General features: G+C 35.9%; 1 protein-coding gene and 1 pseudogene across 3 annotated transcripts; both read left to right on the forward strand.

Moving 5' to 3' along the window:
* Positions 1-277: 277 nt before the first annotated feature.
* LOC114825495 (serine/threonine-protein kinase 52-like) lies at positions 278-10,885 on the forward strand (annotated as a pseudogene).
* Positions 10,886-18,826: 7,941 nt separating this feature from the next.
* Positions 18,827-21,927, forward strand: LOC103437730 (uncharacterized). Of its 3 annotated transcripts, none has more exons than XR_003774156.2 (6): positions 18,827-19,275; positions 19,538-19,876; positions 20,685-20,775; positions 20,909-20,993; positions 21,135-21,333; positions 21,434-21,927. XR_003774156.2 is itself a non-coding variant. In XM_029103962.2 (6 exons), the coding sequence occupies exons 1-5, from the start codon at positions 19,139-19,141 to the stop codon at positions 21,313-21,315; spliced, it is 402 nt and encodes a 133-aa protein (XP_028959795.1). In that variant the 5' UTR covers positions 18,838-19,138; the 3' UTR covers positions 21,316-21,333; positions 21,434-21,927. The 3 variants fall into 3 exon arrangements, 1 of the variants encoding a protein (XP_028959795.1); XM_029103962.2 differs by lacking the exon at positions 19,538-19,876 and having other exon boundaries at positions 18,838-19,275; positions 21,135-21,203; positions 21,296-21,333; XR_003774155.2 differs by lacking the exon at positions 19,538-19,876 and having other exon boundaries at positions 18,840-19,275.
* The last annotated feature ends 1,865 nt before the right edge of the window (positions 21,928-23,792 follow it).

Genomic DNA, 23,792 nt, shown 5'->3' on the forward strand with positions numbered 1-23,792 from the left:
CTAAATAAACATTCTCTAAAGTTTTAATAAAAATTTCTAAGTTTCAATAAAAATTTCTAAGTTTTTCTTACAATTTTCATAGTTTTTATTCAATTTTTATCGATATCAATAATATCCCGATATTTCCATTGAAATTTCAATGTTTTTGAACTACCGATATTTTCGATATCATCAATATTCACATGTCACATGCCACTCTTCTTATTCATTAATTTCATTTTTTACCCCCTCCCCTCCCCTTTGCCCTCCTCCCTCCTCCCTCCTCCCTCCTCCTCCATAGCCTCTCTCTCTCTCTCTCATAGTCATAGCCAATACTCATCATTTCCAAGTCAAAACACAAAACAAAAAGGAACCCAACTCGTTCAATTTCTGAGCTTCTGAGGGCAAAATAACCATAAGCTGAATCAAGAAAAAAAATGAAGGAAAGCTCAGATGGGTTTGTGAGGGCAGATCAGATTGATCTGAAGAGCTTAGATGAGCAGCTGGAAAGGCATCTCAACAGGGTCTTGACTTTGGAGAAGAACAAGATCATGAGAGACCCTGAAACCAATTCCAACAGCATCCACCTCACTACCACCTCCAACTCCAATTCAACCACCACCACAACCACCACCTCCACTTCCTCCATGACCCTCTCCATCCCCAGGCGCCACCGCCAGGAGTGGGAGATCGACCCATCCAAGCTCCTCATCAAGTCTGTCATTGCTCGTGGCACCGTCCACCGTGGCAACTACGACGGTCAAGATGTCACCGGTAATCCCCTCCTGTCATTTTAGCTCATCTTTCATTTGGGTCCTTAAAAAGTTGTCAAGTTCCTCACTTTTGTGACTTTCTCCCCAAAAATTCAACCTTTTTCTTTCAATTTTCGATACCCCTTTCTTACAATGTTATCTTTTTGTTGTATTTATTTTCTGCAGTGTATTATGGATGTTTTTAGCAAAAACCCATTTGGTTTTTTACTTTACTTTAATTGAATTTTGGGAGATAATTGAAGATCTTAGTTAATTTCCACTTTGGGTTTTCTACTGTAAAATGTAGTTTAAACACAAAAGTAAGGTTGATTATGGTGTTGTCTTGCCATTATTCACTTTGTTTAGTCAGTTTAAATGTTGGATTAGTTGAACTTTGTGGTTGATCTTGCAAGTCACTACAAGTTTCTTACTTTATAGTTTATATACATTTAGGTATTATATATATATATATATAGCTATTTGCTACCATGGAGACATGTTGGAGTTTGTTTAATAACTCTTGTTCTGATAAACCATCTATATTCCATTCATAGAGTTTATCAGAAGAGACAGTGAATTGGGAGTGGAAATTCCTTTCTTCAAACTGAAGATCAGGAGGTGTTGGTCTGGGATACCAGTTTTTGGTTAAGGATGTAGGATTAGTTCTTTTGACGTTAAGACGTTTTACTTCAAGGTTCTGAAAGGCTTTTTCCATTTGATGGATGGAAATAACACTTTCATCTTCTGAACTTTGAGTGGAGGAAGGTGTTTCAGAATCATGTGGGTTATTAATCACACGAACTGATTTCTCTTTTTCTAGCTTATTGAGCATTTGTTCTATCTTAATAGATGTTGAGGTTTTTAAAGAGGGTGACTCCCTAAAACTGGTTAAGGGTATTTCTTTACTAAGAGGTTTGATCGACAAATTGTCAATTTTTGTTTCAATTTTATCCAACTGTTTTCCTATGGTATGTAGGCTTTGGTTGGTAAAATTGTTTTGTTCAATGACAGGTTTGACACCTGCATCTTCCTTTGGAAGTTTGAACGGTGAGGCTAGGATTTGTGTATTCGCAGTACTAATAAGAATAGTTTCTTTTGGCGGGTGACTGGAGGAGACAATTGTCTTATCTTCTTTAAGCCAATTTTCTTTGGTTATTACCTGTACTTGTTTTTCAGACTCGTAATGGTTCTCAACGAAGTCAAAGAAAAATATTTCAAGTCTGTTAGTTTGCATGAAATCTTTCCATGCCTTATGGATTTTTAGTTTTTCTTCAGTAGTGTACTTACTCCTGAAGAAGTTTCGCCGAGAGACATTTTCTAAGGCTTCTATGTCCCTACAGAGTTTTTTATGATCATATTTAAAAGGTTCTTGTCTGGTTAAGACCAATAGTTGGTGATGTACTAGTTCTGCATCAAAGTCAGAAGCAGTTGGTGATGTTTGTTCTTCCTTAGTAGGAATGGATGGGGTATGGTAAGTAGGCTGGACTACTTGAGCGTTTGTCTCAAGTGATTGAAGTTTAAAATTTAAAAGGTCATTTATTAATTCTTGCTGGGTGATCGAGGAGCCTGTATCTACTGATTTTAATTGCTTATTAGCTAAGGAATTGATTAATTCTTGGTCACGACCTTGCCTATCGTTTGGCATAGATCCAGAGAAAGAATTCCTACTAGAAACAAAAGATTTAAGTGATTTATTAGAGTCACAAGACTTTCTAGCAGGACGATCAAAATTAATTTTAACCGTTCCGTCAAAGTATTGTTCTATGTTGTCTAAATTGACGAGACTGTTTTGGATGGCTACCTGCCGACTTTCATTTATCTGACACCAATCTGAAGGAAGATTGATTTCTGACCACCTAATGGTTCTGGGTATTTTAATGTTGGCATTCTCTTGATTGGTTTGGATCAAGAGAGTATGATCCTTCGGACTTTTGGTTAAAGCCTGAAAGTTCATATTTGTGCCAGTGACTTTATAATAAATTCTGTAAATTAAGGCCAAAGGCTGTGTTCCTTCGAGGACTTTATATCCTGAAATTTTAATATTTAGTGTAAGTGCTTTTAGCATGTGTGGGTCAGATAGACTTATGGTGAGATCTGGAAAGCAATCAAAATGGATAGGTCCATTACATAGACTGGATTCAACCATACCAAGTATGCTATCACTGAAGTCAGTGAATCTAGCATCGCGGAGACATAAAAGGATAGAGGTATTAAGACCTCTACGTGTTAATGGTTTAGCTGCAATTTGCACTAAACCTATATGGATATAATTATGACCATCTTTCCTATGGGAATTAATTTGTTCTGGGGTAAATAATTGACAAGTTTCATGATCTTTACTAAGAGCATAAGCTTGTTTAACCGTTTTGACATGGTGTTCAGTTTTAAAAGAGGCAAATGCCCATTTCTTTTTATAAATATTTTTTGAAGATATTTTTGGAATATTCCATTCAGAAAAATCGAGACTACTGTCTGTTTGAAATTCAAATTTTTGTTCTTCATTGACAATGTCAGGTATTGTTCCTAAATTTGATCTAGAGCTAGTGCTGGCCATAGAATTAGATCTAAACAGTCTACTCATACCAATAAATATCAGACAATCAAAATACAGAAATCTTAACAAGAAAATCTTGCTAGTGAATCTAATCACCAAGCTCTCTGGGTCACGCGCGCCGCTCAGGCCCTATCCTCCGGGACTTACTGTTTGGGTGACGTCTTACTGCTCAGACTTTATGGTAAAGAGGTAACACTAAGAAGATTAAACATATTAAGATTTACTGGAAAGTAATTGAATGAAATTTAAAGATATAAATGAGAGTATTCAGATACTAATGCTATAACCAACCACTTGGTTCTGATACCAAATGGGTGCGGAAGCCATATATGTATATGGACATGAGAAACTCAAGATATTTGATTAGTATCAGATTAGGGTTAATTGGGAATTGTAGATTCATAGAATCAATCAAAAGAATATAAACAAATAAAACTAGGTTGAAAATAGGTGTAGTATTCATGCTTAAGATAATGAATTAAAATTAATGATGCTGATGATATTCGATTGAAAATATATTTATTGAAAATCAAAAGACTTACAAAAGTTTCGTCTACTGACGATTTTTAAGAACAGAATCGGGAGCTCGCAGGCATCCTTGAAGATAAACTAGATTGTAGATGTTTCAAAATGAAATACAAGTGTTTGATTAAAATAAAAGACTCTGTTCAATAATGAATACGCAGAGTTCTTCCTCTAAAAAAAAAAAACCCCCCCTAACAGGAACCGGAGAAGTCCTCTTATGGAGATGGGAGATGGCAGAATTATTGAAGAAGCAGCGGGATTCCCGTTTGCCATGTGCCCTTGCTGTAAAGAGGCCGAAAGCAGAAGATGCTGTCGAGGACTGTAGAATCACGAGAGTGGATGAAATGATAGGTGAATAGTAAAAATGATTTTACTATTCATGAATAGTAACTGGTCTGCTACTTGCTAACAAATGCTCAATAAGCTAGAAAAAGAGAAATCAGTTCGTGTGATTAATAACCCACATGATTCTGAAACACCTTCCTCCACTCAAAGTTCAGAAGATGAAAGTGTTATTTCCATCCATCAAATGGAAAAAGCCTTTCAGAACCTTGAAGTAAAACGTCTTAACGTCAAAAGAACTAATCCTACATCCATATATATATATGTGTGTGTGTGTGGCAAAATTCCCAATGCACATATTCAATGGACTGCAATGAAGGTTGCCGATTGTCCACTGTAATTGTACTTTTATGGAGTCCGTGACTCTTACACGGGTTTGTGTTGAATTTTCTGTTGAGAGCAACTTGGATAATGTTGCTGTATTCCTGACTTTCATGGGAGTTCCCCACCTGTTAGTTGAAACTTATTCAACAACTAAATTGGAAAAATGCTTATCCATACGTATTTATGTTAGCGAAACTCCTTATTTATCAACACATTATTGTAGTTGCTGTCGTCATCATCTTCCAATCCAACCAAATTATGACCTTTTCGGTTCTTTGTATTCTTCTCTTCCTTTTTTTCGTTTTGTTGGTTCGTGATGATTCACAATCGGGTTGCAAATTTTACCGTTATAATGACGGCTCCATTGTTTATGCCAGTTAAATTGCTTGACTGGGGTGAACCGGTGAAGAGGGTCACAGGACAGACTCAGAGATTGCTTCTCTAAGGGCAGCTTTTACTCAAGAAGTTGCGGTCTGGCAAAAACTAGATCATCCTAATGTTACTAAGGTAACTTTCCACCTCTCTTTTTTAAGAATTTTCGGAAGTGTCATTTGGATTTGATCGATTCTTCTAACTTTTATGAATATCAAAACCCGAATGTCTTTGTTTTAAGAAAGCCTCTAGCATATGCAACATTGAAGACATTCACTATGTCACTTCACTAGGGTTGGTTTTTCTGCGGTTATTCATAGGGCGTCCACGGACCACGCAAAGGTTTCTAACTTCCTAGTTATACAATTGTTCTCTAGTCAGCGTATCATTATCCTCCTTGATTTATCACAGCCTAAGGTTGCAACCGTACCCGAGACAGTTGCCTTCCTTTTCTTTGGTATCCTTCAGTTGCATCTCTCACCACCTGAGTGAGGTAGAAGCATTAGTTTTTGTATCATGAATTTTCAGAACTTACTTAGCAATATCAGGTAGCAAATAAGTTAAGCGATGACTTTTTAAATATATGCACAGTAGTGAATACATGCTGGCAAAATAGCCAAAATGGTCCCTGAGATTTGCATAACTCATCACTTTGGTTCCTAACATTTCAAATCGATAAAAGTGGTCCTTGAGATTGTCCACCATCCATCATTTTATTCCTTTCATTAAAACTCCGTTAAGTGTCCCGGGGCTTTTGGCCAGAAGTTTGGGCAATTTTCAAAGCTTCGTAACTCAATCGTTTCTTAACCACATTCGACCCATAATATATCAAAATGAAGATAGGAAAGTGTATAATAAGATTATACCTATTTGGAAGCCCAATGGTTGCCGGAGATGGCCGGAAAATAGCCTCAAAGTTGACTGGTCCGAGGGAAAACTTGAAAGCTCGCCGGAAACTGGGTAAACTTTAAACGTTCATAACTTCTTCAATACTCAACGAAATCAAGTGATTCAAAAATAAAAATCATACTTCTCGACGAGAAAAAGAGAATGGTACATTATTTGATGGCTAACTCTCTGTGTTGTGGCCGGAAAATGGCTCGAAAGTGGTTGTCTTGGTCTCGAGTTAGCTACTTTTAAGCTGTTTTCCGGCCAAATCACGGCGATTCACCTGTCTAAAAAGGTACCATTCTCTTCGTCTCGTCGAGAACTATGATTTTCATTTTTGAATCACTTGATTTTGTTGAGTATTGAAGAAGTTATGAACGTTTAAAGTTTACCTAGTTTCCGGCAAGTTTTCCAGTTTTCCCTCGACCAGTCAACTTTGAGGCTATTTTCCGGCTATCTCTGGCAACCATTGGGCTTCCAAATAGGTATAATCTTATTATACACTTTCCTATCTTCATTTTGATATATTATGGGTCGAATTTGCTTAAGAAACGATTGAGTTACGAAACTTTGAAAATTGCCTAAACTTCTGGCCAAGAGCTCCGGGACACTTAACGAAGTTTTTAACGGAATGACCAAAATGATGGATGGTGGACAATCTCAAGGACCACTTTTATCGATTTGAAATGTTAGGGACCAAAGTGATGAGTTATGCAAATCTCAGGGACCATTTTGGCTATTTAGCCATACATGCTACATTTTCTTTTGTCCGGACTTCTTACATACGACAATTTTCTATGCTATTTAACAGGCTATAAGAAGTTCAAGACTTTAAGGGAGATTATATTCACATCCCAAATTACTTCTCCCACACCCTTTTAATTTTTTAATATTTTTCTATCAAATGTTAGTGGTGTGTAGAAAATATTAAAAAAGTAAAAGGTGTGGGAGAAGTAATTAAGGGTGTGTGAATATAATCTCTTAACTTTAATGCTCCTCTTCAATAAATGCCATTGACACTTGTGTTCAAGACTTTTCTACAGGATCGGCAGTTCACATTAGTTGGATGTATGGTCCCCCTTTGAGTTGAAAATAAATGGGCTTTTTGGGATAGCCAAACTAGATCCTTCTCAGCTGATGGTCTCCCTTGGATGTGTGTGGGGGACTTCAATGAATTAATATGGCCATATGAAAAACGGGAAGGCAAAGAGTGGGATGTTGGTCGACGACGCTTCCTCAAAGACTTAATCCAGCGGAAAGAACTGATTCATCTGGGCTATTCAGGACCCTAGTTTACTTGGAAGCGAGATTGGGAGGATTGGGGTTTCATTGAAGAAAGACTTGATAGGGCAGTGGCAAATAATTCTTGGATGGAGCTTTGGCCGAATACAAATGTATCCCACGACCCTTTTATGGGTTCTGGTCATAGGCCTCTTATCATTAATACATGCCTTCATTTTGTATCATCCCCAAAACCTTTCAAATTTGAAGCCTACTGGATTACAGACCCCGATTGTGCCTCTGTAATTTCAAACTCTTGGAATGAAAATTGTCATGGTTCTTTCTCTTGGCGGTGGTTATTTAAACATAATAGTTGTAGAAGAGCACTATCAAAGTGGAGCAACTTCAAGTTTAAAAACAACCGTAAAGAAATAAACAAGAATCTGACAGCTCTTGAAACGATCAATGAAATTTAGGATCAGGCCTGTCGAATTTCAACAAGAAAAGGGATTGAAAATCAGCTGGGAGAGCTTTGGAAAAAAAGAGGAGAGTTATGGGCATCAAAGGTCAAGAATTAAGTGGCTTAAAAATGGGGACGCAAATACTTCGTTCTTTCACCGCACCACAATTCAAAGAAGGCAATCTAATAGTGTTAGGAAAATCAAGGGGGATGAAGATATTTGAATTGAAAATGAGGAGGATATTTGAAAACAATTTGAAAGATATTTTCAATCTCTTTTTACTTCAGATGGCTCGAAGGATACGTGGGAGGCATTATGTGGTATTCAAAAGGTCGTTACGAGAGAAATGAAATTATCTTTTACTCAAACAGTCTCCATGATTGAGATCAAGGATGCTGCTATGCAAATGGGGGGCCTAAAAGCACTTCGCCCAGACAGCTTTCAAGGAATATTTTATCACAACTTCCTCAACGAAGTAATCAATAGAGCAGCCTCGGAATTTTTTCAACATGGTCTCCTCTCTCCTGAGATGAACCACACAAAAATTGTGCTTATTCCAAAAATCCCAAATCCTGAAACTGTTTCCCAGTTCCGTCCCATTAGCTTGTGTGACTATTTGTACAAGATCATCTCCAAAATCCTTGCCAACCGAATTAAACATATTCTCTCCTCTCTTATATCCCACCATCAAGGTGTTTTTGTGTTGAATCGGCAAATTCAAGACAATATTCTCATAGCCCATGAAACCCTTCACTACCTGAAGAACAAGAAAACAAAGAGAAATTGTGAGTTGGGGTTAAAGGTCGACATGAGGAGTCGGATCCCCTTATTTATTCTTGTTGTTATCGAAGCCCTATCTACTCGGCTAACAAAAGCTTGCACTGAGAATGCTATCCAAAGTATATCTATTTCCCAAGGAGGACCCACTATTTCTCATCTATTATTTGCAGATGATTCCCTATTTTTCTTAAAAGCCACCCCACAAAATGGACAAAAGATCAACTACGATAAATCCACCTTGTTCTTTCTGCAAACACTCCTCAACCCACCAAAGGTGAGATTGGAGCGGTCTTAAATATGATTGACTCCTCAGAACCGGGGAAGTATCTTGGTTTGCCTACAATTTGGGTCCGTTCAAAAAAAAAAAAAGAAGCTTTGGCATTTGTCAAAAACCGGATTCAACATAAAGTTCAATCTTGGAAGATCAATCCTCTATCTTTGGCAGGCCGCGAAGTGCTCATTAAGGCAATGGCTTATGCTGTTCCAACGTAACCAATGAATTGTTTTTTATTTCCGCTAACCTTTTGCAGGCAATTAGATGCTCTCATTGCGAACTTTTGGTGGGGCAAAAAAGAGGACGGGCGTCGGATGCATTGAAGGCGTTGGGACACTATTTGCCTCCCTAAAGTGGTCGGGGGCTTGGGTTTTAGGAGCTTCTCGGACTTTAATAAAGCTTTGCTCGCAAAACAAGTTTGGCATCTTATTCAGGAGCCGGACTCTTTTTGGGCAAATGTGTTAAATGGGAGATATTTTCCAAATGGGGAAGCTATGAATGCAACAAAAGGATCTTGTGCATCCTGGGCTTAGAGTATCCTCCTTGAGGGTCAAGCTGTCATCGTTTGAGGAGCTCATTGGCAGATTGGGAATGGTTCCTCCATCAACATTTGAAAAGACAAATGGGTCATATATGAGGAGGATGGTATACTGCGCCCCTCTACTCCGGTCTCGGATGCTGCCCCTTGCCTGGTGAAGGATATTATTGACCCCATCTCTCGTTCGTGGGATACTAACCAAATCAACTACCTCCTAACATCTAATGCTATCAGAAGTATTGGGTTAACCTGTATTGTGGATGAGAACTCACCTGATCGTCTAATTTGGCCTCCAACAAAAAATGGCGATTATTCGGTGAAGTCCGGTTATAACTTTTGTCATACTCCTCGAGCGTTGGAACTTGATTTGTGTAGGGGCAAATCTCAGAGCTCTCACCAAACTGGGGATGATTATTGGAAGTTGATGTGGAAGATCAAAACTCTACCCATGATTAAACTTTTCTTATGGCGTGTGGCTACTAATTGCTTACCTACGATGTTAGCTCTATATAACAGGAAAGTTGCTCCCAACCTTACGTGCCCCTTATGCAAAGAGTTCTCGGAATCAACGGAGCATGTCCTTTTCCTTTGCCCTTGGACTATCGGCGTTTGGTTTGCAAGCTCACTAAATTATCGAATTGACAGATCAAGCATTACAACTTTTGATGATTGGCTTTTAGCTCTAAGGATAATTGCATGCCATATCTTTGATAATCAATCTTGGGTATATACCACGGCTTCTTTCATATGTTGGGAAATATGGAAAGCAAGTTGTAATTACACCTTCAATCTCTTAGTCTCTTCACCAGAATACATCGCTGCAAAGGATCTATTGTTGCCGGCGCATCAAGTCCTTGCTTATCTTCCTCGTTTCTCCATATTGAGGCTAAGGCAGCTCTTTTAGCAGTCCGCTCAGCGATCCACAACAATTTCCTGGATGTGATCTTTAAATCCGATTCGCTGGAGCTTATCAGCAACATTAAGGGTGACTTCAAGAATGGAAATTGGACCATTTTCCCCCTGTTAATCCAAATTCGGAATCTTTTTCATCGCTTTCATTCGGTTAGCTGGCGATGGATTCCTCGTCAAGCGAATTGTGCAGCCGACTGGGTTGCTTCGTATTGTAAAAGAGGGATGCGCTCTGATGTTTGGGTCATAAACCCCCATCCTCTCTAGTTCACATTTTATCCAAAGATGGTCTCCCTTGCCCCCCCTAAAACCTTTGGAAGTTGAGATTGGGGAGGACTGCGGATTGGACCTCAGCCTCGCTTTAGTGCCGTCTTCTGCCCTTCTCCCCTGTCTCAGGTCTGGGTGAGACCTCTTTTGGCTTTCTCTCGTTTTGTTGATCTTATCTACTGCTATTTCTTGTTGTGTTTTTATTCCCTTGTATTGTTGTTCGGTTTCTGGGCTATGCCCCTAATGAAAAGTTCACTTTTGTCCAAAAAAAAAAAAAAACTTTAATGCTACTTCAGTACATTAACTGTGCGCATAAAATATTTGTGATTATCTTTTGATTTCCAGAAATATGATACACATTGCAATTGCTTCTTGGTAGTTTTTATTATAGATTGAATCTCGCTAAACTTCTGGTATGTTGATGTCTAGTTTATTGGGGCGACAATGGGTTCATCAGATCTACAAATACAGACAGAAAATGGTCAAATTGGCATGCCAACTAATATCTGTTGTGTCATTGTGGAATATCTTCCTGGGGGTGCTCTAAAATCGTACCTCATAAAACAATTTATATATACTTTGTGGCTTAGTTCGAAAGGTTTTTGCCTTGTGTGTTGTCCTACCAAGATTTCAATAACGTTGCCACCAATTTCTGTTAGTATGCGATCTGTAAATTTCTACGTAAATTCATACCGGTAGCAGCTAACAGTGAGAGCAACCAATCTCCCTCTCAACTTTATTAATTTGTTAGAAGAAATATTCCGAATTTAAATCTCATGAATAATAATGATTGAATACACATATATAACAAAAAAATCTCTACAATTAGTTAAATTGTATGTTACTATAGCTAGATGGCAATTTAGGGTTCGTTTGAAAGTACTTTTTGTAGAATTATCAGAGAGACAGGCCGATGGCCCACTTCCAACAACACCGATATTGTCTCAAACTTGGTAATTACCACTCACACAATCTGTCATGTGTGGAGTTTTACCACAAAATGTCTCGGTGTTAGTTAGAGTGAGATAATTCTATTTAAATTGCTTTTCTCCTTTCCCTCTAGCCGATGTGGGATTCAATACACCGCCGCACGTGAAACCCCATTTTTATGGGTCACACGTGGAGATCCACATATCGACAACCACGTAGAGCCAAAAGGACTCACCCCATACGCAGGATCAAGGGACCCACCCATCAAGTGGTAGTACGGGCCCGATCCTTGACTTTGATACCATGTAGAATTATCAGATAAACGAGCCAAATGCCCACTTCCAACAACACCGATATTGTCCCCAACTTGGTAATTACCATCTGCACAATCCGTCAGGTGTGAGGTTTTATTATAAAAGGCTTTGGTGTTAGTTAGAGTAAAGTTAAGATATTTAAACTATTACTTAGTAAAAACGCAAAAATAACTGAAAACACTTTTGGTGAAATTTTTTTTAGAACTAAATCCTTAGTAAAAACGCAAGTGAGTTCTGGAGAAGCACTTGAAGTGCGTGCTTCTCTAGGAAAGCGCTTCAGGTGCTTTTGGAACCCAAACACATTTAAAAAAAGATTTAATCATTTTAAGAGCACTTCTAAACAAGAATTCTTCAAATATATACTTATATAACAAAAAATTTCCGTACAAATATATTTTAATATTTCAGAATCAAAGCCGAGTTTTTGAATGGAGAGAACTAATTTGTCAAATAAAAGAATAATAATTGGGAGGGACCATCTCACCATTTGTTTTTGTGAAAATATGTCTCAGTACAAAAAAGTCTCAGTCATATAGTGAAACCCAGAATGGACAAATACTAAATAGTCAAGTGCACGGAATTTAGGTTAGTATCTGTCGTGGTCTTATTCCCGTAAACCTGTTGCTGGCAACACTTTGCTCCATAATACATGACATTACCGTACTATAACACACATTATTGACATTCAAATTCAACAGGGGGACCCATTAACGAATTGTGTTACAAAAGCAAATTATCGTGACAGAGAAGATTGCTGCAAGGGCTTCATCCGGAAGCCATGATATCATGAATAAGGGCTGGTTTGGTATTATTGTGCTTTGAAAAAAAACTGCTGTGAGAATAAGCGGCTGTGCTGTGAGAATAAGCGGTTGTGAAATAAATCAGCAGAGTGTTTGGTAAACTTTTTTGTAAAAGTGCTTTTGAAAAAAAAAACAGTCTGATAGTGGGTTTTTTCATTAAAGGAGTATTGTAGCTCCGTGTGCTTTGAAAAAAAAGCTAGTTTTCCAAAGCTGCAAATAGCTGCTTCACCTTTTTCCTTTGATTTCAGCTTATTCTCACAGCAGTTTCCAAAATAAGCCTTTTTTTTTAGTTTACCAAACACCTAAAACTCTCACAATTTTTTTTCATGGGTGCTTTTTTTTTTTAAGCACCTCACTTCCAAACCACCCCTTAAGGCTCATGATTAAAAGCCTTTATTAACGTTAAATTAATGGTTTATATATAAAGTCTAGCTTGACTCAAGTAACACATCCAGCCAAATCATGTATGGTAAGACCTTAATTAGTGTTTGTTGTTGATAAAATGTTAATGGGTAATGCTAAGGAGATTAACTTTTAAAATTAAATTATGTAAATTATATGATACGATTGTTGATGACTGGATTATTATTGAAGTGTTGATTAACGTGTGTATTTTAGTAAAAAAATTTGGTCTACCTAGCATTATTCAAAGTTAATAGAAGATATAACACTGAATATGAGGTCTAACTGGCAGTTGGTCTACTAATATTAGCTAGTGTATTTATTGTTGGAAAATACATGGGCACTCATTAGCAAGTACGTACATTTTGATTTTGTCTAATGATATTTTAACACATATTTGAGGATCCCATCAGGTTTGAGTGTAATTGTAACCTCATACAACATCTTCAAAACATTTCATTCTTATACATTTAGTATAATTTTATGTCAATTTCATAAAACCGTTAAAAAATCTGTTAAGTTTACCGTAAAATGATGATGTGGACGAAATAGGAAAAGGAACTACAATAGTGAGTATTTAACTATTATCCTTTGTTTGCTGCTTCTTTGATGGGGGCCAATAAAGAATAGCCGTGTGATACTTTTCTTTGTTATTTGGTTTGGTGTAAAGTGCAAGTAACAAAGCAGAGCCGTGCCGCATTTGGAGCCCAAATCAATCACCAATATATAGAAAACTAGCAATCATGCATGCGCTAACGCATATGCAAAAGATATTTTTTGAATTACGGCATTGTGGATGCAAATTTCTTCTTTCTTGATCTTGGACAAAATTACACCTACAAAACAATTAACGCCTTAGGTTAAGGCCAAGAGCCTCATGTGCCCACGATGAATGGGGGGCTTTGGCCGAAGAACCTCCGATGCCAAAGTTAGAATTTAGAGAGAAAGAGTGTTTAGAGAATTTTGGGATTTTTGCCAAAGTGTTGGAATGAGTTTTTGGTGAAAATATGAGCCTATTTATAGGGCTAGGCTTGGCCATTTTTTCCAAGGAATGGCCGGCCCTTGAAGGAGTTTTTGGTTTAATTAGCCAATTTATTGGCTTATTAAACCTTAAAGAATAAATTGGTGGTTACATATTTATTTAGAATAAATTGATAATTAGGTTATGAAAAGGTTATAAAGAATAACTAAATTATTAGCTAAGAAGGGGAGAAAAGGGTAAGGAAAGGTAGGAAATAGGATGGATCCCTTTTAGATGGGGATGGCCGGCCATTGATGTGGTTTTGGGTGGTTTATTTGATATAATGAGTGACTTAATTGATATTTAATGGATTAATTGGGTAATTAATCCATTAATTAATCAATTAACATAATAATTTGGAGGTTACCTTGCAAAAGGGAATTTGATGAGATAGACTTTGAATTGTTTACCTCTTTTGGAGCATCTTTGACTTTGTTGAAGAAAGATTGTCGACTGCTTGCGCGTAGAGATCCCGGTGTACCTCAGGGGTATTTTGGGTCCTTTTTGTCCAACAATCCACGTGTCGCCTTGTAATTATTTTTGGCTCCACAGGCGTGTTACGTGTGACTTACATGTTTTAAATGTATTTAATGATATGCGTGAATTGACAAAAGGAAAATCAAATATTTGAAGTAAATGAATAATCTTAGATCATGCTATAAAAAAACCCCTCACAAACCAATCAAAACAGTTGAATTCACATAACAAAATCGGTCTTTTAATTTTCATCTACATTATATTGAATTTACATTAAGAATAGAGAAAATAATATTTAATAAACAACTGATTGAACCACATTATTGTTAGCCAATTGTGAGGCTAAACCCACCCCCTCCCCCTTAGTGTAGATAATATCATTTGTTCAAAAAAAAAAAAAAACAATCATTTGACATTTGACAATTAATTTGAGCACATTATTATGCGTGTGCGAAAGATTTTTTTTAATTTTTATAATTGGCATTACACGCTGCTTAAAATGTTTTGAACATGTTTAAAAATAGAGAAAATAATATTTAATGAAAAACTGATTGAATCACATTATTGCTAGCCTACTATGAGGTACTAATTAAAAATAAAAATAAAAAACTGTACAAAAGAATTAATTATTAAAAAACACTGTTAAAATGACAAAAATACCCTTGCATTATTTTGGGTTCTTTTTTATTTTTTTTTTGTTTTGAAGGTATTTTTGTTTAAATATTTTTGGTGAAGCTTATGACCCCAAAAGTTTTGGCTTTATATATAAAGATATTCGATGTTGCTCCCTTGTTCACATAATTTGGAAAGCTACCTGTAATAGTTTTATGTTGTTCCTGCATGCATGTTGTACGTATCAATGTGAATCACGTAGGGCCGTAATTAGTATTGAAAAAACATGGACACCCAACACTGTTTCCTAATCTGGATAAATCGAGTATTGAAAAAACATGCACAGCCAACAATGTTTCCTAATCTGGATAACTCAACGTTATTTAAGACACTAATTTCATCCTTACACTTCGTCATTTGAAAGGTAAGTCAGAATATATATTTTTAAGAAGAAATTAGGTTCATATATTTCTTTTTGTTATTTGATTGATTAAAATCCTATTCATTTTCATTTTTTGGTTAAGGTCATTGGGTATTAATAACATCATTAATTATTTGAATAATAAAATATTTTTATTTTTAAAATATATTCCTTTAGTGTTAAAAATGTTACAATTAGTATATTTATATTTATGGCTAAATTTTTGATCATATATTTTTATTTTTAGTTTGTACCTATTTTTAATTTGTAAATATTTTTTAATTTGTACCAATTTTCTTTTCATTTTTAATTTGTACCCATATATTAGTTTCTTTTTGTGCCCATATTTTTTAAAGTTTTATTTGTGTTTGTACCCATGTGTATACCGTCACATGACATTATATATTTAATCAATGATAGAAAAATTACATATGGTATATTTACGTTTTATGCCTAAACTTTGTATCATATATTTATATTTTTTGTTTGTACCCACTTTTAATTTGCAACATGTTTTTTAAATTTGTAGTATTTTCTTTTTAGTTTTATTTTGTACCCATGTATTAATTCTTTTAGTGCCTATATTTTTTTAAAATTCATTTGTACTCATAATTTTTTAATCTTTTATTTGTACCCTAATTTATTTATAATGTACCCATTCTTCTTTATTAATGTACCACTTTGTTATATGTGAAATGTACCAATTTTTTTTAACACTATGGATACATTCTTTTGCCATTTCTTATTTCTTATTTTTACATAGTTTTTATCCATTTATTCAATCAAAATGTTTGAATTTTTTTATTGTAATGGTTTCTAATAGTATTATAATGAGGGATTTTAAATTTATAGGATTATAAATCTCATAAAATATCAAACAATTAATGTCAAAAATATAAAAATATAAATATTAATAGTAATATAATGAGGTGTACAAAGTCAAAGGACCTGATCAGACTTTGAATACTATTAAGGTTTTAATCAAAGAATGTTAAGGATTAAGGACCACATCCAAAATATCCCTATTTTTAAACCAAGCTTGCTGAGGAAGTCAATCTTAAATATTTTATTTCTAGTGGAGTTGAAACTGATACATGTGAATGTTAAACTAATCATATAACACCATAATATGTCGTCCAAATTGAAATTGAGTGGGATCATAACAAAACCAACTTCTAGATCATAACAAGACCACTTCTAGATCATAAGAAAACCACCTCTAGATCATAACAAAACTAACTTCTAGATCATAACAAAATTAAGACTTTTTGCATGAATTGATAATCAAAAACAAGGTTTGCAGAGTATGGGCTTAATAAAATTGGTTAGAGAAATGTGTATTTTGCTCTCCATTTAAGTTCCCTTCTTATAGTATAGAAATTTAGAGCCTATAATCATTTTGTTTTCACTTTTTTATTGACCTTGAAAGTTATTTGGTAAATCCTTTCTTTTAAGCAAGGAGCCTTGTAGATTTCGTCGTTTTCTTCGAATTCATATATTATGGGCCTAAAATTGTAACACAAAACTAAAACTACGTTAATTTTGAACAATTTGAAAAGTCCAAAACATCGACTTTCGGAATATGGCAGCAACAAATATATATTAAAACCTCTCTAAAGTAATAATCTGTAAGAAACAACCTCAAGTCATAACAAATTATGGTCCTAAGTTGGGACCAGTTATGTATAGAAATAAACTCCATACTGTAATAAAATATAATTTTTCTTGATTCCATCTAAGGAAATACACATCCACATAGCTATAATTTTTGCTTCCAGTTGGGGTTTGATGCTTTCTTTTTGCACAATCAACACTAATAATTTCAGTTAACTGATTTTCATATTGACCTTGGGTAGATATGACCAAGGTATTAAATATCGATGATATCGGAAATATCGGTAGTCTGAAAACACAGAAATATCGATGGAAATATCGGGATAATATCGATATTGATAAAAATAAGTAGATTTAAATTGAATGGTATATATATTTATTAAGTAGATTTAAATTTATTTATTTTGTATGTATAACACTTAAGAAATTGAATGGTATATATATATTTATTAAGTAGCTTTAAATTTATTAATGTAGTTCCGATCGGGTTTTTGTTAGAAAAATATATTATTGTGGGTTTTATGTAAAAAACAAATTGAATTTGAAGGGAGTAAAGTGAAATTTTCATTAAATTTTATAATGATTTTTTTTTTTAATATAACTTGCGCCATGAAGACTGTCGTCGCGCAAAGTCAATGACTTAACATAAGATTGTGTAAATATTTTCAATTGACAATCGAATTAGTTCATTGTATTCATATAGGATCAAGGAGTGTAACTGTAAAAAATCATCAAAATCGGAGTTAAAATAACTGTTAAATCGTGATTTTTCATTTATAGCTGTGGAAAAGGTTTGTCCCGTTACTTGATATCTGAACGTTTGTTTTTTACGATTTTTGGCGTATGCGATCTCGAAGCATATACAAACAAGTTTGACGGTTGGACCATTGAAACTAGTTTCGTACAATGTGTTTCCCATCAAAACGATAGATTCACTAACATTTAGAGTTTATTAATACTTTCATGAAGTATAACATAAGATTTTGTGGTATCCACTTGTGTAACTGTTTTCAATTGATGATCGAATTAGTTCATTGTATTCGTATAGGATCAAGGAGTGTAGTTGTAAAAAATCATCAAAATCAGAGTTAAAATAATCGTTAAATCGTGATTTTTCATTCAAAACTGTTGAAAAGTTTTGTCTCGTTACATGATCTCTGAATGTTTGTTTTTTACGAATTTTTGCGTATGCGATCTCGAAGCATATACAAACAAGTTTGACGGTTGGATCGTTGAAATTAGTTTCATAGAATGCGTATCCTATCAAAACAATAGATTCACTACCATTTAGAGTTTATTTATACTTTCATCATGTATAACATAAGATTTTATGGTATCAACTTGTGTAAATATTTTAAATTAACGATCGAATTAGTTCATTGTATTCATATAGGATCAAGAAGTGTAGCGGTAAAAAATCATTAAAATTGGAGTTAAAATAACCGTTAAATCGTGAGTTTTTGTTTATAACCGTCGAAAAGTTTTGTCCCGTTACTTGATCTCTGAATTTATTTTTTTTGCGAATTTTTGTGTATGCGATCTCATTAAAACAATAGATTCACTAACACTTAAGAGTTTTTTTATACTTTCATTATGTATAACATAAGATATCAACTATTGTAAATATTTTAAATTGATGATCGAATTCATTCACTGTATTCATATAGGATCAATGAGTGTAGCTGTAAAAAATCATCAAATCGGAGTTAAAATAACCGTTAAATCGTGATTTTTCGTTTATAACCGTAAAAAAGTTTTGTCTCATTACTTAATCTTTGAATGCTTGGTTTTTGCGATTTTTTGCATATGTGATCTCGAAGCATATACAAACAAGTTTGACGGTTGGATCGTTGAAATTAATTTCGTAGAATGCGTATCCCATCAAAACAATAAATTCACTAGCAATTAGAGTTTATTTTATATTTTCATTAAGTAAAATATAAGATCGTGGAGTGCATTTTGTATATATAATAAATTTTATAATAAGTTTTTTTTTGTTTGTTTGTTTTTTTTTATTTTTAAAATATATCTTGTGCGACGGCGACGCCACAGTGGGATGGTTGCGCAAACAATTTATTATAATAAATTTTTTCTTTTAATATCATCTTGCGCGAGGCCACAATAGAATCGTTGATGAGCGGTTTCTTTAAAATTTTCCGATTGGAAAAAAAGGGCGCCTCCCTCACTTCAAGCATAACCTCGAAGAAGTCTCCTTTCCTATCTTTTATCTGATCATTTTGAGACATCCGACACCCTTCTTCTTCGCTCCTCTGCTCTCTCTCCGTTTCGGTACACTCCCCTGCAAATTCCGTCCTCTGCAGACAGAAAACCTCAATTTCTTCGCAGCAGTACTTTCAGGAAATGTTGGTTCAGAGGAGAGTGATGACGTGGGGGTCGGTGGCCAAGCCTCTCCAAACACTTGTCGCCGACGCGTCGCTTTTCACGTTCACGACTCTGATCGTTCTCAAGCTCCACCGTTCCGTCCGCTATCCTTGGTGGTTCGTAATTTTCTATTCCCTCTGCTTTTTTGTTGCCTGTTGTTTGGTTGCCGAGAAACTGAGAGAAAATAATAGGGGAAAAACGGAATCTTTCATATGCGTTTGAATTTTTTATTACCTGAGAGAGTATTAGATACCGTAGTTTTTTCGATTTTTACTGCATTGTTCTCGCAAACTAAAGGTACCCATTTGTGAGTTTGTGAAGTTTTTATTTCTTTGTTTAGAGAGTGAATTGCTGAGAATCCCCCTCAATTTTCTGTAGAATGATCAGAGAAACGGACCATACGGCCCACTTCCAACAACATTGATATTGTCTCCAACTTGGTAATTACCACCTGCACAATCCGTCAGGTGTGAGGTTTTATCACAAAATGCCTCAGTATTAGTTGGAATGAGATTATGGTATTTGAACTCTTCTTTTGTCATTGATACGGTCGATGTGATACATTTCAACACGTCCACTCACCTGAGACCCAATTAGCATGTTACACGTGGGAGATCCACATATTGACAACCATGTGGAGCTAAGAGGCCTCACCCTACACGCGGGGCCAAGGGACCCACCATGGCTAAGGGGACCCACCAATCACGTGGTAGTACGGTACGGGTTTGCTCTCTGGCTATGATATCATGTAGAATTATCAGAGAAATGGGCTATACAGCCCACTTCCAACAACACCGATATTGTCCCCAACTTGGTAATTACTACCTACACAATCCGTCATGTGTGGAGTTTTATCACAAAAGATCTCAGTATTAGTTGGAATGAGATTAGAGTATTTAAACTTTTCTTTTGTCATTGGTCGATGTGAGACATTTCAACATTTCCCAGTAAAAAACTTGTGGGTTCTGCTTATTAATTTAAAATGTTTCCTTCTTGGGCTCGTAGTTGATTCTATTGGGCATGCATTTTCAGTGATCGTGGAAGTTTCTTGCTCGAGATCTTTGGATTTTATGTGATGTTTTTAGTTAGTTTTTGTTATGCTTTCTGTTTCAAGTTCTTATGTGGACTACAATGTTTCGGTATCGGAAATTTCGATGCTTAACGATTCCATTTTGCAAGATAGTTCAAACTGACCAATGCACTGCCAAATCTATAAAAAACAGAGTTGAAAACATACCAATTTAATTAAGAACTTAACAAGGTGCAAGCCATTCATTGTTTCCGTGGTTTTACTGGCGGCTGCGTTTGCATTGTAATAGCAGCTGATTAGTGAAGATTGTAAAAGAACCTTTTGAGGCTGTCTCATGTAAGAAAACTGCATGATGGTTTAGGTTTTGTTACTTGTAATTGTCTCGAGGGTTCTGAATATCTTTGAGGAAGCATAACTTTCTTTCAGCCTCCAAATTTCAGCTGACTTTTTCGGGATTGATTGAATATATAGTTTTCTGTTTTCATAATATTGCAGGATCATATTTTCCCCTCTCTGGCTGTTCCATGTAGTTGTAGCACGAGGCAGATTTTCGTTACCTGCTCCAAACCTGCCTAATGATCGCAATGTATGAGATTGTATTTCCATTTTTCTGCATTTGTCCCCACTGCGTGTTATCATTTTTCCATAGACAATCCAATTTATTTATTTATGTTTCAAGTTGAGCAACAAAAAAGTAAATATTTCTTTCTTATGGGCAGTGGGCACCTTTTCATGCTGTCATGGCGACACCGTTGCTTGTCGCAGTTGAACTAACGCTTTGTATATACCTTCAGCGCAGATATGGTATACATGCAACATACTTAATGACAAGGATCACTGAAATCATGTTCTTTATCTATAACGCGTTTACTTTTTTGTTGGTCGATAAATGAATTATCAAACAGTCACTTATGATTACTTCTTGGTGAACTATAATGTGTGCAGTTGTGAGCTTGAAGATTGTCTTTGCACCCTTGTTGGCATTTGAACTAGCAATTCTATTGATAATGTCAGGTATCTCTATTTCTTCCAATCATATTTCCAAACTTCCTTAATGTTTTTTTCTTTAGGAGGGTTCTAAGTTCCCAGAGCTCGACATGTTCAAGGACGTTTATGTTCGACCTAGCGATGAGAATAGCTCCATGTAAGTATATGTAATTATTATTATTCTTATATTTATGAATCGTTCAAATATTATTTATATTTTGTTATTAAACATTATATGTTTTTTATTATTATTACAGGCTGCTATGGTGGAAAAACACACTGCTGTTCTCCAATAAGAAGCAACATTACAGCTTTCCTCGGAGACCCCGATCAAGGATGCAGGTCTTCAGATCTTGATTGAGGTCCAGGATCAGAAGTTCGGTCGTCGTCATGGCAAGGTTGTTTGGTGTATGGGGAAGGCGCGGGTTCATGAGACGGGTGCCTTCTCTTCCAAATCGACCACAGGACATGTCAACGCTCTGAAAGAGGAAGTGACAACCCTAAAAGGTCAGCTTACGGTCCAAGGCGAGTAGATGAGCATGATTGTACGAGCCTTACAGATGTCCAGCCTCCAAATCCCGATGCCAGCACCTGATCTTGCTCCACCTTCGACCTCCCAACCACTTCGCTCAACTGATACCCAGTAGCCTGATGTATCAAACCTAGAAGACTACTTGTAGTTTTTTTTTGTTTGGACATCTTGTATGTACGTTTTCATATATTTTATAATTAAATACTTTTTCTTGGTTTATTAATTATTGTTTAGAATTTAATTACAATATTTATTAAAAATTAAATAAAAAATATTTTTGCCAAAAAAAAAAGGGTTTGCACGACGCAAAAGTAACATGCTTGCACAAATCCTACTGCTACTGCCTTGACGTGACGGTTGGTGCGCAATGAAGGATTCGTTGGGCTAATTTTTGTCTGATGTTTTTTGACTTTGTGCGACGAAGGACCTGCGTCGCGCAAACTGTTTTTTGTACTAGTGCTACACACGAGGCCAAGGGATCCACCATTATCGCGCGAGTCCAAAGGGACCCACCCATCACGTGGTAGTACAATACGGGCCCGCTTCCTGGCTCTGATATCATATAGAATTATCAGATAGACAGGCCAAGGGCCCACTTTCAACAATATCGATATTGTCTCCAACTTGGTAATTACCACCTACACAATCTGTTAGGTGTGAGGTTTTATCACAAAATGCCTCGGTGTTAGTTAGAGTGTGATAATTCTATTTAAATTGCTTTTCTCCTTTCCCGTTAGCTGATGTGGGATTCAACACTTTTAAAATAACTGAAAACACTTTTGGTGAATTTTTTTTTTAGAACTAAATCCTTAGTAAAAACGCAAGTGAGTCCTTGAAGTGCTTCTCTAGGAAGCACTTGAAGTGCGTGCTTCTCTAGGGAAGCACTTCAAGTGCTTTTGGAACCCAAACACATTTAAAAAAAAAATTTAATCATTTTAAGAGCACTTCTAAATAAGAATTCTTCAAATATATACTTATATAACAAAAAATTTCCCTACAAATATATTTTAATATTTCAGAATCAAAGCCGAGTTTTTGAATGGAGAGAACTAATTTGTCAAATAAAAGAATAATAATTGGGTGGGACCATCTCACCATATTTTTTTTGTGAAAATATGTCTCAGTACAAAAAAGTCTCAGTCATATAGTGAAACCCAGAATGGACTAATACTAAATAGTCAAGTGCACAAAATTTAGGTTGGTATCTGTCGTGGTCTTATCCCCGGAAACCTGTTGCTGGCAACACTTTGCTCCATAATACATGACATTACTGTACTATAACACACATTATTGACATTCAAATTCAACAGGGGGACCCATTAACGAATTGTGTTACAAAAGCAAATTATGAAAGGGCTGCATCTGGAAGCCATGATATCATGAATAAGTCCTGGTTTGGTACTGAGATGTTTCTGAAAAAAGTGGGTATAAAAACAAGTTAACTTTTTATGTTTGGTAAACATTCAACTTCAGCTTTTTTTTCTTCACATTTTTGGATGAAAAAAAGCCAAAAACACAAAGGTGCAAAACCCAGCTTTGAAAAACTAGCTTTTTTTGCTTGCCCGGCTTCTGCGCAAACCAATTTCGCAAGAGGCGCTGAGGCCTTTAATGAAATTTTCCAATACCCAAAATGGCCTTTAGCAATTAAATAAATTATACATTATACCCGTTGACTTCATCGCCGACCTCGCCACGTCTCTCTTCCGTCCTCTCTGACTTTGAGCTTTTTCAGATTTCTGGGACATGAGCGGCGGGAGGTTTGTCGGATTTCTGGGTTTTGTCAAAATTCGGGGCCTTTTCTTCCGATTTCTGAGCTTTGTCAAAATTTGGGTTGCACAAAGAATGCTAGATTTGCACCCTTCTGCTTGACATCCAAAATCTCAACGGGAAAGCCTCGACGCCTTCATTGCTAACACCGATGGTAAGTCCTGAAATCGGAGTTCATCCATTTTTCGCGAATTGGTTGATGTGACCCAGCCTTCATTTCCCCACGACCTAGCCTTCATTAGGATCAGGCAGAGAGAGATACAGAGAGATATAGAGAGAAGGGGGAGAGAGGGAGTGAGTGCTTGAAGATAACAAAG

Source organism: Malus domestica, chromosome 06 (assembly GCF_042453785.1).
Source record: "Malus domestica chromosome 06, GDT2T_hap1".
Lineage (NCBI taxonomy): Eukaryota > Viridiplantae > Streptophyta > Magnoliopsida > Rosales > Rosaceae > Malus > Malus domestica.